The 15774-nt window shown below is 36.1% G+C and overlaps 1 protein-coding gene across 48 annotated transcripts in view; it reads left to right on the plus strand.

Moving 5' to 3' along the window:
- The window catches only part of RIMS1 (regulating synaptic membrane exocytosis 1), a 721356-nt gene that overhangs the window by 308665 nt on the left and 396917 nt on the right, over positions 1 to 15774 (plus strand). For 40 of the 48 annotated variants that reach the window (XM_034647838.1, XM_034647844.1, XM_034647850.1 and 37 more), the window contains exon 1: positions 5977 to 6076. In XM_034647838.1, coding sequence (XP_034503729.1) covers positions 5985 to 6076 — 92 coding nt within the window. In that variant the 5' untranslated portion in view covers positions 5977 to 5984. Of the gene's footprint in view, positions 1 to 5971; positions 6077 to 15774 lie in introns of those variants that run through there. The other 8 variants (XM_034647842.1, XM_034647848.1, XM_034647851.1 and 5 more) reach the window with 3 other exon arrangements.

Below are 15774 nucleotides of genomic sequence, written 5' to 3' on the forward strand. Positions count from 1 at the left end.
TATGCCAGATGGCCGGTCTTCCATTTCACATTCCATAATGTTGCCATTGGTCTTAAGGTCACTCTGCATTCTAATTTAACCAACCTGACCCCCCTGTGTAAATTTCAGGAGGCTGCTTGCAATGATGGAAAGGACATCAACTTTGATGCCAAAGAGACCTTGGTAAAAATCTTGGCTTCTTAAAATATCAATATTTGTCATTACTATTGGAAAAATAATCTCTTAGATGTGTAGTTTCTTCATCTGTAAAATGGGACAATCATATCTCCTTTCAGGATAGGTATCTTGAAGATTGAATAAGATATGCTATGTACATTTGGTACATAATAGATATTAAATGAACAAAAGTACTTCTTATTTTCTTACGTGTTTAGAAAAATCAGAAGAAAAAGGGATTTTCTCTCTTTACCATTAAGGAATTGCCTCACATAAAATTATTTTAAAGTTTTATTTGATAAAATATCAGTACACTACATGTTAAATATATCTTGCTGGTTCAACTAATGACTTGACATTAAAGAGTCTTTTACACTAAATAAGTCATATGCTGAGAAATATCTTTTTTCTTGTTCAGAAAGAGAATGAAACTTATTCAAACCATATAAAAACACACTTAGTGAAGTTATTCAAGTCACAAACTTGTTGGCCATAAATCAATTTATATTTTGTAAAAATTTGTAGAAATATGCTATAATCTTGCAAGAAGTGTTACATAGAATCTATTCTAAATCACTATGTTTCAGAGTGTTAAAATTACTCAAGCATGGGGCGCCTGGGTGGCTCAGTCTTTAAGCGTCTGCCTTTGGCTCAGGGTGTGATCCCAGTGTTCTGGGATCGAGTCCCACATCAGGCTCCTCTGCTAGGAGCCTGCTTCTTCTTCTGCCACTCCCCCTGCTTGTGTTTCCTCTCTCGCCAGCTGTCTCTCTCTGTCAAATAGATAAATAAAATCTTTAAAAAAATAAAATAAAATAAATAAAATAAAATCACTCAAGCTTGAAATCCACAGCTTTTGTCCTTTTTATCTTATTCATTCATTTAACGAATATGTATTAAGTGACTATTATGTCAGGCACTGTTCTAGGTTCTTGGCATATGTCAGTGAGCCAAAGAGACCAAGATCTCTCTTCTTGAGCAGTTCATATTTCAGCAGTGGGAGACAGTAAACTTTAGTGAGTAGTAGAGCAAGGTAAGGGGTATTGGACGTATAGGAGTGTGGTGGCTACGGGAAGCCAGATTATAGTGGTAAGTAAAATAATCAGAATGGGAACCTTCAAGAACTGACATTGGAGCAAAGTCTTGAAAGAGGTGAGGGAGTTGGTCATACCAATACCAGAAACAATATTCCGGACAGAAGGAAATATTGATTGGTGAAAGGGACCCAAAGTAAGATCATGCCTGGTGTATTTGAGGAAAACTAGCAAGGAAGCCAGTGTGGTTGGAGCAGAATGAGCAAGGAGGGAGGGAGAGAGTAGGGAGCAAAAAGTAGCAGGAGATGAACTCTGGAGTTGTGGGAGGCCAGATTATATTCTGAGGACTCTGACAATTTCTTTGTTAGTAAACCAGGGAACCATTGCAGAATTTTGAGCACAGCAGTCATGATCTGATTTATCTTTCAGAAGAGTCACTCTGGCATTTGAGTTGAGAATAGACTAGAGGAGGAGGGCTAGGGTAAATGCTGGGCAACCAGTTAAAGGTCTTGTGGGAATCCAAGTAAATGGTGATAATGTCTCAAGATGGGATGACAATAATTGAGGAGGAAAAAAATGGTCAGACTCTGAACATATTTTGAAAGTAGAACCAATTTTATGAATTGGATGCAAGGTGTAAGAAAAGAGGAGTAAAGCCTAAAGTTTTTGGCCTGAACAGCTAGAGAAATGTATTTGCAATCAGCCAAGGTGGAGATAGCTACTGGAGAATCTTTGTTTCTTTCTATCTATCTGTCTCTCTCTCTCTCTTTTTTTTTTTTTTTGAGAGAGAGAGCCTGTGAGGGGGCTGGGGGGGGGTCAGAGGGAGACAGAGATTTCTAGGCAAACTCCAGCTGAGTGAGGACCCCAGTGTGGGGGTTGATCTTACCACCATGAGATCATGACCTGAGCAAAATCAAGAGTCAAATGCTCAACCAACTGAGCCACAGAGGTGCCCCTCTATATAATTTTAATTAGTGATCTGCAAATCAGAAGATTGTGTATTTTTCATTTTCTCAATCTTATGTTATTTTAACTGTCTCTAAGGTTTCTTAGGACAAATGCAAACTAGTACAATAACACTTGGGGACACAAGTAAGCACAAATACACTTTTTCCCCAGACACTGAATGTACTTATCTCCAGTGATTATAGGAAAAATCTCAGTAAAATTCAAAAACCAAGAAATTGAGAACAGAAATGTAAACATGTCATATCTATTTGACAGCTTAGTGCACAGTAACTAGTTTCCTGACATTAGTCATGAAAGAGAAAACAATTTAGATAAAGTTCAAATTGAGATAAAGTTTCATAAAATAGTGTTTTGTTTTGTTTTTTGCAGATGGGTCAAGAGGGGATGGATAGTGATTACAGGACCCAAAATGGAAGCTCAAAAGAGAGAAAGTAATTATGTAAATTGTTTTTTTTGAAGGCATTTAGGATTTTTAACTCACATACTCTGAGTATCTGGAAGCACATTTAGTTCCCGTTTGAGGAGATGAAACTCTAACCATAACCTCATCGACAGGCTTGTGGCAGTTCGAGTTTCTCCTGTGTGTGTGTGTGCAGGGAAGAGTAGAAGTGGTTGAGTGGGCAGTTGGCAGCCATTCATCGCATTGATTGCAGTCATTCATAAAACCCAGCAGCGCTGAGGGCGGAGTCAGGAGGAACATTCCCCTGAGGTGGTTGCAGAATGTCTCATTTGCATAAATCTGCAGTGACGCTTGAGCGATGAGGGAATGCTCACTTGCAGTTTGAAGACTGTTAAGAGTCCATGTCTGATAAATCTCTGAGGAATTAAAAGACATTGCAAAGAATAAGAGGTCAAACCCCTTGAACTCCTAGTCTCTTGATCTGTAGTAATTCTGGGAAGTCAGCACTTTGGCAGTGTTTGTGGCCTCCTTATGTCTGGCTGAAGGAATAAATCATATGGATAGGAAGACTCATAAGAGCTACAACATACTGAAATATTGCTGTGTTTCTTAGAGTATGAGGGGTCTACATAATACAAGTTTAATGCATGGAAGATAATAGAAGGTACCAGTGCTAAACAATTTCTGCATATTAGAACTGTCAAAACTATTATAGCTTATCCCTCCAAACTGATATGGCAGACACAACACAATTCAGTTATGATCTTAAAGAAATGTTAATCCACACAAGCTAACAGAAATCTCAAGTGTGTTATGTATTTTTTATATATTTTATGTATCTATCTGAGCATAGGGGTTTTTAAAAAAATCTTTTCTTTCTTAGATCTAGAAGAAATTTCAGCTAAAAAGAAGTCAAATTAGAAAATATAGGAGTATGTATTACCATAGTTTAGAGCCCCATCAAATTGGTTGAATAACTAGCAATCTGAAACAAATTGTTTTTCCCTCAAAAACAGATTCAGTAGCCAGCTGTGTCACTTTAGTCTTGTGGTCAGAATATATGTTGGTATGAAAAATATGTTGTACGTGCTTAATAATTAATTAAAATACATTAAGTATATTTAAAATTATATATACTTTTTATTTTTTTAAAGATTTTATTTATTTATTTGAGAGAGTGCGAGCATGAGTGAGAGAGAGCAGGAGTGGAGGGGCAAAGGGACAGGGAGAAGCAGGGTGCTCAATCCCAGGACCCTGGGATCATGACCTGAGCTGAAGGCAGAGGCTTAACGGACTGAGCCACCCAGGTGCCTAAAATGATATTTAAATTAATTGCAAATTCTATTTTTTTTGAATGTTGATGTATTGTTTTCATTATCCAATATATAAAGTTCAGACATTCAAATAAAGTTTTTATTTGAAAGATTCTGTATTTGTGCAGACAAAGCAGTATATCGGCTGTTGTGCTTTTACACCAAAACCACTGGGTACTTGAGATTAGATGAGAGTTTTCTTATATAGATGTCATCTTTCACTCGGGGGGGGGAAATTTTTGCTTAAGATCCTACCTTTAGTGCTGGCTGATAATCCACATTTATTAGAAAAGAGTTACTTAAAAGCATATCTAAGGAAAACTGTAATTGAAGTGGCTGATTTATTTTATTTTAAAGCTTTGTATAACTTCCTGAAATTTTAGGGGAAAAAAGAAATGAACTAACACAGAAGGTTGCATATGATTTCTCATAGATATAATTCTTCAAAATGTTTTCCAAAGTTGGTGATATTTCCGATATTTTAACGAACCAGTGCATGTAGATTAAATATGCTAAATGTACTATTTTTAGTTGAGTGGGAATTGCTAAAGATTTTGCAGTGCTATGAAATGCAACTTCCTGAGCATTGTATTTTGTCTAAGTTAGACTAACATTTCAGAGCTCAGAAATCCCAGGACATTATTTCTCCCTAACAAGTGCCTTCTTGGTTATTCCCTTAACCCTGATGCCTGAGTGGCTTTCTCCTTCCATGAAACTCGAACAAGGACAAAAGGCTTTGTGGTTCCTGTGGATGTCTTTGACTCCTATCTCTCGACCAAGCAGTCTATTAAGAGTTTAGCATTAGTTCTTGACAAATGCCACCTTTCTTTACTTTTATCCTTGGAGGGAAGGAAGTATATCGAGGCTTTAAAATGGTACCAATTTCTTTTCTTGTCACGTTACATATTGATTTCCAAGTCTTACTTGACCTTGTTTGGAATGATTAGTATGTGTGTGTGCACGTTTCTGTGCGTTGTGTCCACGTTTCCCTGTATCATTTCTTTCAGAAGTGGAGAATTTTGCCATGCAGCTTTTAGCTCTGGGAAAACAGTTTATCTGCCACTGCCTCACCAGTGATCCACTTCTGGAATAACATGACTGGCTTTAAATATTGGTAGTGTAGTCAAACCTCCCAGAAGCCTCCATGGGAGTTGTTAAGAATCAGATTCATGGTTGAGAATGTTGGGTCCTAAGGGGCTTTTCCATTTAGCAAAGTCTAAGATGTGGGGTCTCAGCTTTGTAACCAAGGCTTCCCTATTCAAAGCAATATTTTTTAAAGCTTTTGAGGTGAAGAGATATCTGAGCCATCCAAGTACAGCCTTAGATGGCGGTGTTTTCAAATTTCTGCCAATGAATCTCTTCAGTGCTCCATATGCCCTTTTGACACAAGGGTGACAGTATCTTCTCCTGCCCTTTGGAGCTCTGTTACATTGTCTGTCCTCTGCATTTATTTAATCTGTAATGGAGGACTTAAGACACAAAGACCTTTTACTATTTTTTTCACATTGTGGAGGTGTTTTCTCTATTTTATACATACACACACACACACAAATACACACACACAAATACTTTACATATGAACATTTCCTTCTAAGTCTTTCTCTTTTCTTAACTTGAAGAGGATTTTGAACATGGAGCATGTTAAGGCCTGTTAGATCTCTTTCTGCATAAAGAAAAAAGCCTGTGCAGTAATGAATGGCATGAAACAAGAGTCCGTATCTTTTAGTAAAATAGCCAAAGCCGCAGAAAATCCTGCCCCTCTTTTAACATATCAACGCAACAGCTGTTAGTATTTTTAAGCTTTCAGATGTCATCACATTGCGAGCCCAAAGCTTTCAGTAGCATTTCTTCTATGGGGGAAAACTGCTGACAATCATTTTATTGGTGCTAAAAGGAAAATCAAATAAAGTGGCTAGTACAGATTTTATTTGGGTATAACTGAGCTCTTGGAATTCAAAGTCAAAAATATCTAACTCTAAGGGCTTTTCCAGGGCCTCCAGGTTAAGATCGAAGGGGCTTACAAAGATTTTCCATTAGACTGTGTTTTCAGTACCGTGTTTAATTTCCAGATGTGTTCTACCCTTTTTATAATTAATAGTGCGTTGTGTGTCTATCATGCGCCCCAGGTGTGTTGTCAGGGACATGGCGAAGCCTGCTGCCTGCAAAACACCAAGAAATGCTGAAAACCAGCCCCACCAACCTTCACCGTGAGTATGGCATTAGTTTTATTGACTGAAAATGTCGTCTCTTACACAGATCACTGGTTACAGATTTATTAATTCACATTGCATGTGGGAGTAGATATTCTGACTGCTCGTGTATGTGTAATAAAAAGGCTACTATTGAGTCAGATAAAATTATCTGGAAACGTGAGCTCTGTATTAAGTATCTTTGTTAAATGAAGTTTCTAATGCCATGTTGCAAGCGTAAAACTAATTAGAGGAAAAGGGCAGATTTTTAGGGCTCTAGGGAGGCAGAAATTCTGTACCTTTTGGATTTGGAATGTATGTGGGCTGGAGTCCAAGACTTTAGGGAAGTAGGAAGGCAAGGTACAGAGAGGGGAGTGTGTAAGTAAGGGAAATGCAGAGGAAGTCCATTACCCACCGTCACCATATTACTTAAATGTATGGATAATCCAAAAGAGCCGATTTCCCATGCAGTTTCATTTTTATTATTGCAACCGCAAGTGTACATATTAGTAAAGAGTTAAATGACCAACACAAAGGGGAAGCAGGAAGTAGAAAAGAAACCAAATAAGAAAATTCTTAGTTGTGAATGTGGATTTTGTTGAGATAAAATGTCAATAGCTTTAAAATTCTGCAGAGTAACAGGGTATATTCACTCTTCTGACTAGAATTATGCTGTTAGTAAGAAAAATTAAACATTCCCTTAAAATTTCTCTGCAGTAGCAATACTCTGCATAACCATTACAACCAAGTAGTTACTACTGGGAAATGTCTCCTTCCAAGGTTTTTATTAAATGCCTTTGAAGAAATGTGTCCTAAGAGTGATTTTCTATAGATTTCTTTAGCTGAGAATTCTTTGAAGTAAACCAAAATAAAGTGATAAAGTTGTAAAAAGTGAGAAGGAAAGTATTGTAATTCTTCTGCTATGACAAGTTTTTTATAAGTATTGGCAAAGAACAAAATTAAATAAAACATTTAAATCCTATATTTTGTATATGATAGTCACAAATCATTTAAAAAATTATGTTTTAGGAAACAAAATTTTGGTAAATAAATTTCAAGAGGCTCAATAGATCGGTTATAGATTTTATCTCAATAAATATACTTGAATATCATCTTCTATATTTAATGAGTACTTTTCAAGGAATAAAAATAATTTTGATTTAAGTGTGTAGTAAAAAATTATTTATAATTACGTCGAAAAATGTACAGAGTTGGAAGAAGTACTCTTAATGATGTTGCCATATTTTTTTTCTATAAATGTTCCTACTCTAAAGCCATTTTTCTGATAATTGAACTTTCCTTCATCGTTCATGGAAAACTTATGATCCCCACTTCCTATCTAATGTTCTAGGCATTATAAAGCATTTTATTTTATATTAGGATTATATTAGGATTCACGCTGTTTCTGGGAAAGTTCTTTGGGGAATTAATATTGATTTTAAAATGTTATGTTCCACATATTGAGGTTCCCACTTATTCTAATTGCTTTTAATTGGTCACACTCATTCTAATGTCTGTTTTAAATTTGAATTATTAGATATGAATGACAATTGTCATCCTTCCCAACGAAACTTTAGATCACTTTTTTCCTTTATTTTGTTTTTACTTTCCATAGACTTAAGAGTTGTAGAAATATGTTGTAATTTATCTTGCACCTACTAGAACTTTTCTGGTGGCCCCTCTGAGGATAGTGGCCAAAAGGAAGCAACTGCAGTTCCTTTGGAGACTATTCTGACCACCTCTTTCCTCACCTAAACTTTCTGAATTAAAATAGTGAACCTCTCTTTAGGTGAATCGAAGTATTTGAAGTTTACAATTCATTCCTTATCCTGCTGATTTTCTATAGTGTGTTTGTAATTTGAGCTCTCCATATCCACATATGTGTCTTTCTAGGTTAATAAGAAAAGGCCAATAATAAATTGAGGGCTGGGGACTAAGGGTGGGCTTTAGCCTGCAGGTCAGCATTTTTAAATTTGTGAGTCACAACCTTTCAGTGGGTCTGAAAATCAATAAAGGCTACTTTTTGGTTTTTAATTTTGAATGGAATAGAAGAGGTTAGAAAATCCAAGAAGGTATCCCAGGTTAATATTGTGGGATGAATCTAGATTTCTGTGTATGGCAACTGGGTAAAAATATAAAATTTAATGAACACTATGTTTAGTTATAAGGATGCACTAATGGGTTTTAATTAGGAGAGTGGCTTAGTCAAATTTGCAGTATATATATGTGTGTAGATATATAAAATATGTATTACTTACTTTGACAGAGGTAGGGAAAATGGAATAAGAATGTGATGTGGGCAAAACTAGGGACAAGAAAATCAATTAATAGACTATTGTAATAGTGCAAAGAAAGATAACGTCTTGACCCATAGGAATAGCAGAGGGTGTGGGAAGGAAACATTTCAAAAGCTGAGTAAGGAGTAGCATTGGCCGTGCTTGACTGTCAATTGAACATGATTTGTAAGGAAAGAGTTTAGGGAGACTATCATATAATTGTTTGATAATTAAGGACCACTGACTGAAAAGTGGAATTAAAGAAGCAAACTAGGTCTAGGTAAGTAAGCAGTGAGGAGTTTGTATTTTGATATAGTGATTTTGTGGTACCGTGCATTATCCTAGGGTGCAGGTCCAAGAAATAGTTGGGTATACGAACCTGAAACACTCAGTTAACTGGGAAAGTAGGTGACATCACCAAAAGGTACATAGTGAGAAAAAGAAACAGAGAGAGTCCTAGGCAAAGTCAGTGCATAATGAATGGGTAAAGGAAAAGGGTCCCCTGGCTCAGCTGAGAAATAATAATTTAAAAAGTAGAAGAACCAGAAGCCAAGTAGCAGAGGAGCTCAAGGGGAATCTCCGTATCAAATGCAGCAGAACATCAATACATAACTTCAGAGATAAAAAATGTCCTTTGGATTTGGCCATACAGAAGTCATTGGTGGCATTTGTCCTAGCAGTTTTAATATATAAGTGGGTGGAAATACTCTATTTTGATCAGTGTGAGGAGGAATGAGAAGTCCGGAAAAGGAAATAGTGATTGTATATGACTTTTTAAAAATGTTTGACCGTGTGGGTGTGGAAAAGAGAGAGAGAATGGTAGGTAGACAGGAAGTAGGGTGACTACACTTATGTTACCTGGTGCATTCTATTTTGCAAGCCTAGACTGATGGATACACATGACAGTATACTTTATATTTTTGATAATTGTGTATGTAAACTATCCAAATATTCTTTTTCAGTTATTATTAAAGTGTCACTTAGTCATATTTTAGACATGCTGCATAAGTTGTCATCGCTTAATCAAAGTAATAAATATGTCAAAAATAATGGTGGAGCTCAACAAATTGAGCCTTATGCCTGCTATTCCTCAGGTATAACATGCATAGATAAATGAGACAGAATTCCTTTCTTAAGAGTTCTCTTTCAAGTGGGAGGTGGCAGTTACATAATCAAATAAATTATAATACTTCATGATAAATGCAAGGCATTAAAAAATGATTTATTCTCTTTGAGGCTGATGTGGTCAAGGAAAGATTCACAGAGCCTGCAATAGTTAATGTGAGTTTTGAAAGATGGATAGATCAGTAGGTAGGCAGTTTTGAAGTACAGTCTTCCAGAAGAAGAGAACAGTTGCCCTGAGGCCCAAAACATCAGGTTATGCTGGGGTAGTTTAAAACATGTGCTCATTGCTGGAGACTGAGAATGTGTGTGTATGTGTATTTGCGTGTTGTGTGGTCGTGTGTGTGGGTAGGAGTTCATGTGTGTGGGGGGGTGAGTGCAAGCATTGTATGTGAAAGAGAAAGTCAGGAGGTAGGAAGTGCTGCATCAGACTCTCTGAAGAACAGGACATTTGTCTAATTTGGAGAAAACAAATAATTAATTGTGCCTTGTCTTAGGTTTTATTTTTAATACCGTATTTTGAAATTTGACATATCGCTATGGGTTTTTGAGTTTTTCAAAGTGAGTATGGTTTTAGAAAGTCTGAGAAACTCTCTATATTCATCAATATCAGTCTTAGATGTTAGCAGGGATAAATAGGAGAGGTAGGAGGTAAGGCAGATTCGAGAAAATTTCCCAGGTAGTATAATTAGAGTATAGAGATTCATTAGATATAGTAACAAATATAGTGATTCATTAGATATAGTAACAAAGCAAAGATGAGGGGAGAAGCTCAAGAGATTAAGTGAATGTGATAAAATCAAGAAGAGAGTTAATTTAGGCAGGAAAGCAAGTTTAGATTTAGCATTAGATTTATGTATTAATGGCCAATCTCCAATTGAAACATCCAGAAGATATTTGGCTATTCATATCTCAAACCCAGGAGAGGGTTAGTGAGATATACTAATTTGTGAGCAATTACTTTATAATGAAAACCATTAGAGCAAATGAAATAGCATGGGGAGAAAGTATAGAGTTAGAAGGAAAAACTGGAAAAGGCAGTGTAGAGGGTATCATCTGTACTGCAACAAAGAGCAGAGGAATAAAGTAAATTATGCAAGATCATTCAAGAACAAACTTGTCCCAGTTTTCCTGGAACTAACCATGCTTAGTACTGAAAGTCCCATGTCCTGGGAACCCAACCCACCAGCCCAGTCCTGGGAAAATTGGGATGGATGGTCATACTAGAGCTGGTGAAGTAGGAATTTGAAAGTAAAAATCCAGAAAGTTAATGTATATCCAAAGAAAAAATATGCTTATACAACGTTTGTATTATTGTGGAAGGTGACATTATCAGGAATAAATTGAATCCATAGAGGTACATGTATCATAATTCTGTCTTTCTCGTTTTGCTTTGTTTTGTTGGTGATTGCCTACTTTTTAAAAAGAACTATGATTCTTATGCCATATGTACAATTCACCTTCCAAGGGGTACAGTTGTGTTTCTCACAAAATTGTGCAACTATCACTGCTATGTAATTTCAGAACATTTTGATCACCCCCAAAAAGAAACCTGCTATCTGTTAGCAGTCATTGCCCTATTCTCCTCAAATCCACTTCCTAGCAACCACTACTTTTTCTCTATGGATTTGCCTTTTCTGGGCATTTCACATAAATGGAATCATCTGATATATGGACCGTTTATGTTTGGTTTTATCATTTAGCATAATATTTCAAGATTTATCCATGGTTTACATCTATCAATACTTCATCCCTTATATTGCCAAATAATACTCTTTTGTATGTATATGCCACTTTTTTTTTTTGTTTATCCATCCATCAGTTAAAAGGATATTTGGATAGTTTCCAATATTTAAGCTATTGTGTATAAAGCTGCTTTTAACATTTATATACATTTTTTTTGAGTGAACATATGTTTTCAGTTCTTTTGAGTATAAACCTGTGAATGTAATTGCTGGGTCATTATAGTAACTATATGTCTACATTTTTTAGGAGCTGTCAAACTGTATTTCAAAGGAGCATTCCTACCAGCAGTGTAAAAGGATTCCAATTTCTATGCATTCTTGCCAACTTGGCATTGTTGGTATTTTTTGTTATGGCCATTCTTGTGGATGTGAAGTGTATGAATGGCAATCTTATTGTGGTTTTGATTTGATTTCTCTAATAAATAATGATGTTGAGCATCTTATCATGTGCTCATTGGTTTATATTTGGCTTCTTTGGAGAAATGTTGATCAAAATCTTTTGTCCATTTTTAATTAGGTTATTTGTCTTTATTGTTGAGTTGTAAGAGTTCTTTATATGTAATGGATACTATATCCTTGTCAGATACATGATTCTCAAATATTTTCTCCTATATAGTGAGTTGTCTTTTCATTTTCTTGATAGTACCTTGAAGGACAAGTTTTTTATTTTGAGGAAGTCCAAGTGATCTATTTTTCCTTTGGTTACTTGTGCTTTTGGTGTCATATCTAAGAAACTATCGTGAAATCCAAGGTCATAAAGATTTACTGCTAGATTTTCTTCTAAGGGTTTTGTAGGTTTAGCTCTTATATTTAGGTCTTTAATCCATTTTGAGTTACTTTTTGTATATGGTGTGAGTTAGGGGTCTGGTTTCATTCTTTTGCATGTTGGAATCTAGTTGTCAAAAAGTGGTAACAGCAGATGTCCTAGGAAGAAAGCCTTCAGTCTTTCCACATTAAATATGATATTAGTTGTGGGATTCCAATGGTTGTTTTGTTTGTTTGTTTGTTTTGTTTTTATAAGGTTTAGGAAGTTTCTTTCCATTTCTAGCATGTTGAGTGTTCATATCATGGAAGTGTGTTGGATTTTCTGAAATGCTTTTTCTGCATCTATGAGATGGTAACGCCCTTTTTGTCCTTTATTTTATTAATATGGTATACTGCTTTCATTGATTTTCATATGTTGAACCAATTTCACATTCCTGGGATAAATCCCAATTGGTTATCCATTTTATGTTTATTTGATTTGTTACTATTTTTGAGGTTTTGTGTGTATATATTTACAAGTGGTTATTGGTCTGTGGTTTTCCTGTGATTTCTTTGATTTTGGTATCAGGGTAATATTAGTCTCATAGAATGAATTNATCCATTTTATGTTTATTTGATTTGTTACTATTTTTGAGGTTTTGTGTGTATATATTTACAAGTGGTATTGGTCTGTGGTTTTCCTGTGATTTCTTTGATTTTGGTATCAGGGTAATATTAGTCTCATAGAATGAATTTGGAAGTATTTCCTACTATTCTACTTAGGAAGAGTTGTGAAAGATTACTGTAATTTTTTTTTCAGGTGTTTGGTAGAATTTACCAATGATGCCATCAGCCTCTTTTGGGGAAGCTATTTGATTACTTGAATTCTGTTTATTTGAACATTGATTATGGTTCTGTATAAATGTGTATGTATGTTTAGGTAAGTGTACTGCATGTGAAATCCTCGTATTTTCAGAAAAGCTCATATTCAAAAGTTACTTCCATATAACTTTTGAACCATTCATTATTTTGGGTTATTGACACTTGTGATTTATAGTTCCTAGAAAATAAATTTAACTCTGTTCTGTATGTGCATGTGTGTGTTCACATGTATGACCACTTTCATCATTTAAAAGTTACCAGTATAACCTCAGAGTCTGGGTTCAGTATATTTAGAGACAATCAGAAATAAAAGACCTTGTAGATACAAATTCTTTAATAATTTTGAGATTCTTTGATTTGGGTTTCTCTGATGAGAAACTGGAAAAAAAATTAAAAACTGGTTTGGATATATGGTGTTTATTTATACTTTTATAAATTTTGTTATATGTTTGTAAGTCCTGTAATTCATTATCAATTTCATTTATTTAACAAAAAATGAATTTAGGTTCCACGTAAAAGTGCAATTTATTATTAGTCTCAGAATTTTATTTTGCCATTCTGTCTTTATCCTTTCTATTTCTTCTTTTCTAGAAATGATCTCTCTGTGCAGTGGTAATTCACATCCTGGACTGGATCATTAAGTACCATCTGTATTGAAGCTTTTGACATGGGCATGTGTGTCACACATACTCTTCTTTTCCCTTTCACAGCTTCAGATGAGTCAGCCTTGAATTGACAGGGAAGCTATATCCAAATTTTTCTTTTAATAGGCATACTTCTTCAGATCTCAAGGGCATGGTTTTTTCAGCAACAAGAATCTTTGTTCAGATAAATTATAACACAGGGACTTCTGAAGACCAACATGGATGGGATCAGAATGAATTTAATCATGTAAATGTGGTAGCTTATATTTAACCTAATTTTAAAATAACCTTGAGAATCAAAAATTTAACTGAGAAAAAAATATATATATATATACGTTTCCCATAATGTATGAGCAATATACATATATCTTTATACTTGATTGTATGGATTCTCATTTGAAATCACATCTAACATCAACACTGTATCTTATACTAGATAACAGATTAAACAAAAGTGTGTCTCTGAAATTGTAAACAGTTGAACAGAGCCCTTGCACTATGTCACTGTACCCTTAAGCTCTGCATACCAGATATGATTTCAGGATGTGTATACTAAATGTGCAGAACTCTGTCTTCCTATAGTAGTGGATGGCAGAAGTTCCATGAATAATGCAGAAAATTGGGCAACCCACTGGCAGACTATCACTACCTCAGATACAACTCCATCATGAATACAATGATTCCTCTTAAAAACCTGGGAGAGGCCCTGTGAATACTGCAATCTGGCCTGTTTCCCTAGCTTTCCTGATCTTACCTCTCTGCACTTCCTGAGCCATGTGATGTTCTCCGCTCCTAAAGTTTAGCAGCTTTTATACTCAGTCTTTTCCAAATTCTCTTAAATTCTGATCTCAGCTCAGGTATGGTCTACTCCTTCCATGGGAACCTGTTAAATCTGCTTTGGATGAGAAGATAGCATCGAGGAGGGGGGAAGTGAACTTGTTCAACTGGTAGAGATTGTGCAGTAGAAGAAGCAGTTCATTGCTTGATTTCCAATGAGGCTATTCATTCTTCCTTCAACAAATGTATATATAGTCTGTACTGTGTGCAGAGCCCAGGCCAGGTGCTGGATATGATGATGGACAAAGCAGAGTACTTGTCCTTGTATAAGTTAGAGTGTGGGAGGAGAGGATCTAAACAACAAACATAGATGAAAAAACTCTATATTTTTAACAAAGGCCTAAACTGAGTGCCGTGGTAGAGAATTACACAGGGGAATCTATTTAGAAAGCGGGTTCAAGGAAGGCTCTGAGAGGAGATGATATTTAAGGAGAGACTTGAAAGATGAGAAGTCAGCCCTGTGAAGAGTCAGCAGAAGGGAATTCCAGGTAGAGAGGATAGTATGTATGTTTAGTGGATCTTAAATGGAAACCAGTGTAGCATGGTTGGGGAACTAAAAAAAGGCAGACAAATGTAAGGAGGAGGGCCGTGGATAAGACTGATGGGGTAAACAAGGGCTCCATCCTAGAGAACTCTCAAATCTTTGGATTTTATGTAAGACTATTGCGAAGCCCTTGATGTAGTTCGAAGAAGGGAGAATCATGATCCAATGTTGTATGGCAAGTGGGTTGGATGAGGATAAAAGAACCTTAGGAGGCAGTAGTAGTGGTTTAGGCAAAATATAATGGTGGTTTGGACCTGCTGGTAGCAGTGGAGATGGAGTTACTGGAATTCAGTGAAGTTTAGTGTAATTCAGTAAAGTTTTGGAAGCAGTGAAAGAGAAGATGAGGGGCACCTGGGTGGCTCGGTTGGGCATCCAACTCTTGATTTTGGCTCAGGTCATGATCTTGGGTCATAAGATCAAGCCCTGCATCAGGTTCTGTGCTCTGTGTGGAGTCTGCTTGAGATTTTCTCTCTCCCTTTGCCCTGCCCCCTCTCCACTCTCGTGTGTGTGCGCACACTCTCTCTCTCTCAAAATAAATAAACAAAACCTTTTAAAAAAAAGATGAAGAAAGGGGCACCTGGGTGGCACAGCGGTTAAGCGTCTGCCTTTAGCTCAGGGCGTGATCCCGGTGTTATGGGATCAAGCCCCACGTCAGGCTCCTCCACTATGAGCCTGCTTCTTCCTCTCCCACTCCCCCTGCTTGTGTTCCCTCTCTCGCTGGCTGTCTCTATCTCTGTCAAATAAATAAATAAAATCTTTAAAAAAAAAAAGATGAAAAAAGGAGAAGAAGAGGAACTTCTGGTATGTATACTGAAGGAAGGAGGCTGCAAGTCATATGTGTAATCTCTGATATGTGTAATAGGTTGAATGCATTGCATGCATAATGTGTAGGAATGTGTTTTCTCATAAAATATTAAGCATC

Source organism: Ailuropoda melanoleuca, chromosome 19, assembly GCF_002007445.2.
Source record: "Ailuropoda melanoleuca isolate Jingjing chromosome 19, ASM200744v2, whole genome shotgun sequence".
In the NCBI taxonomy this organism is placed as follows: domain Eukaryota; kingdom Metazoa; phylum Chordata; class Mammalia; order Carnivora; family Ursidae; genus Ailuropoda; species Ailuropoda melanoleuca.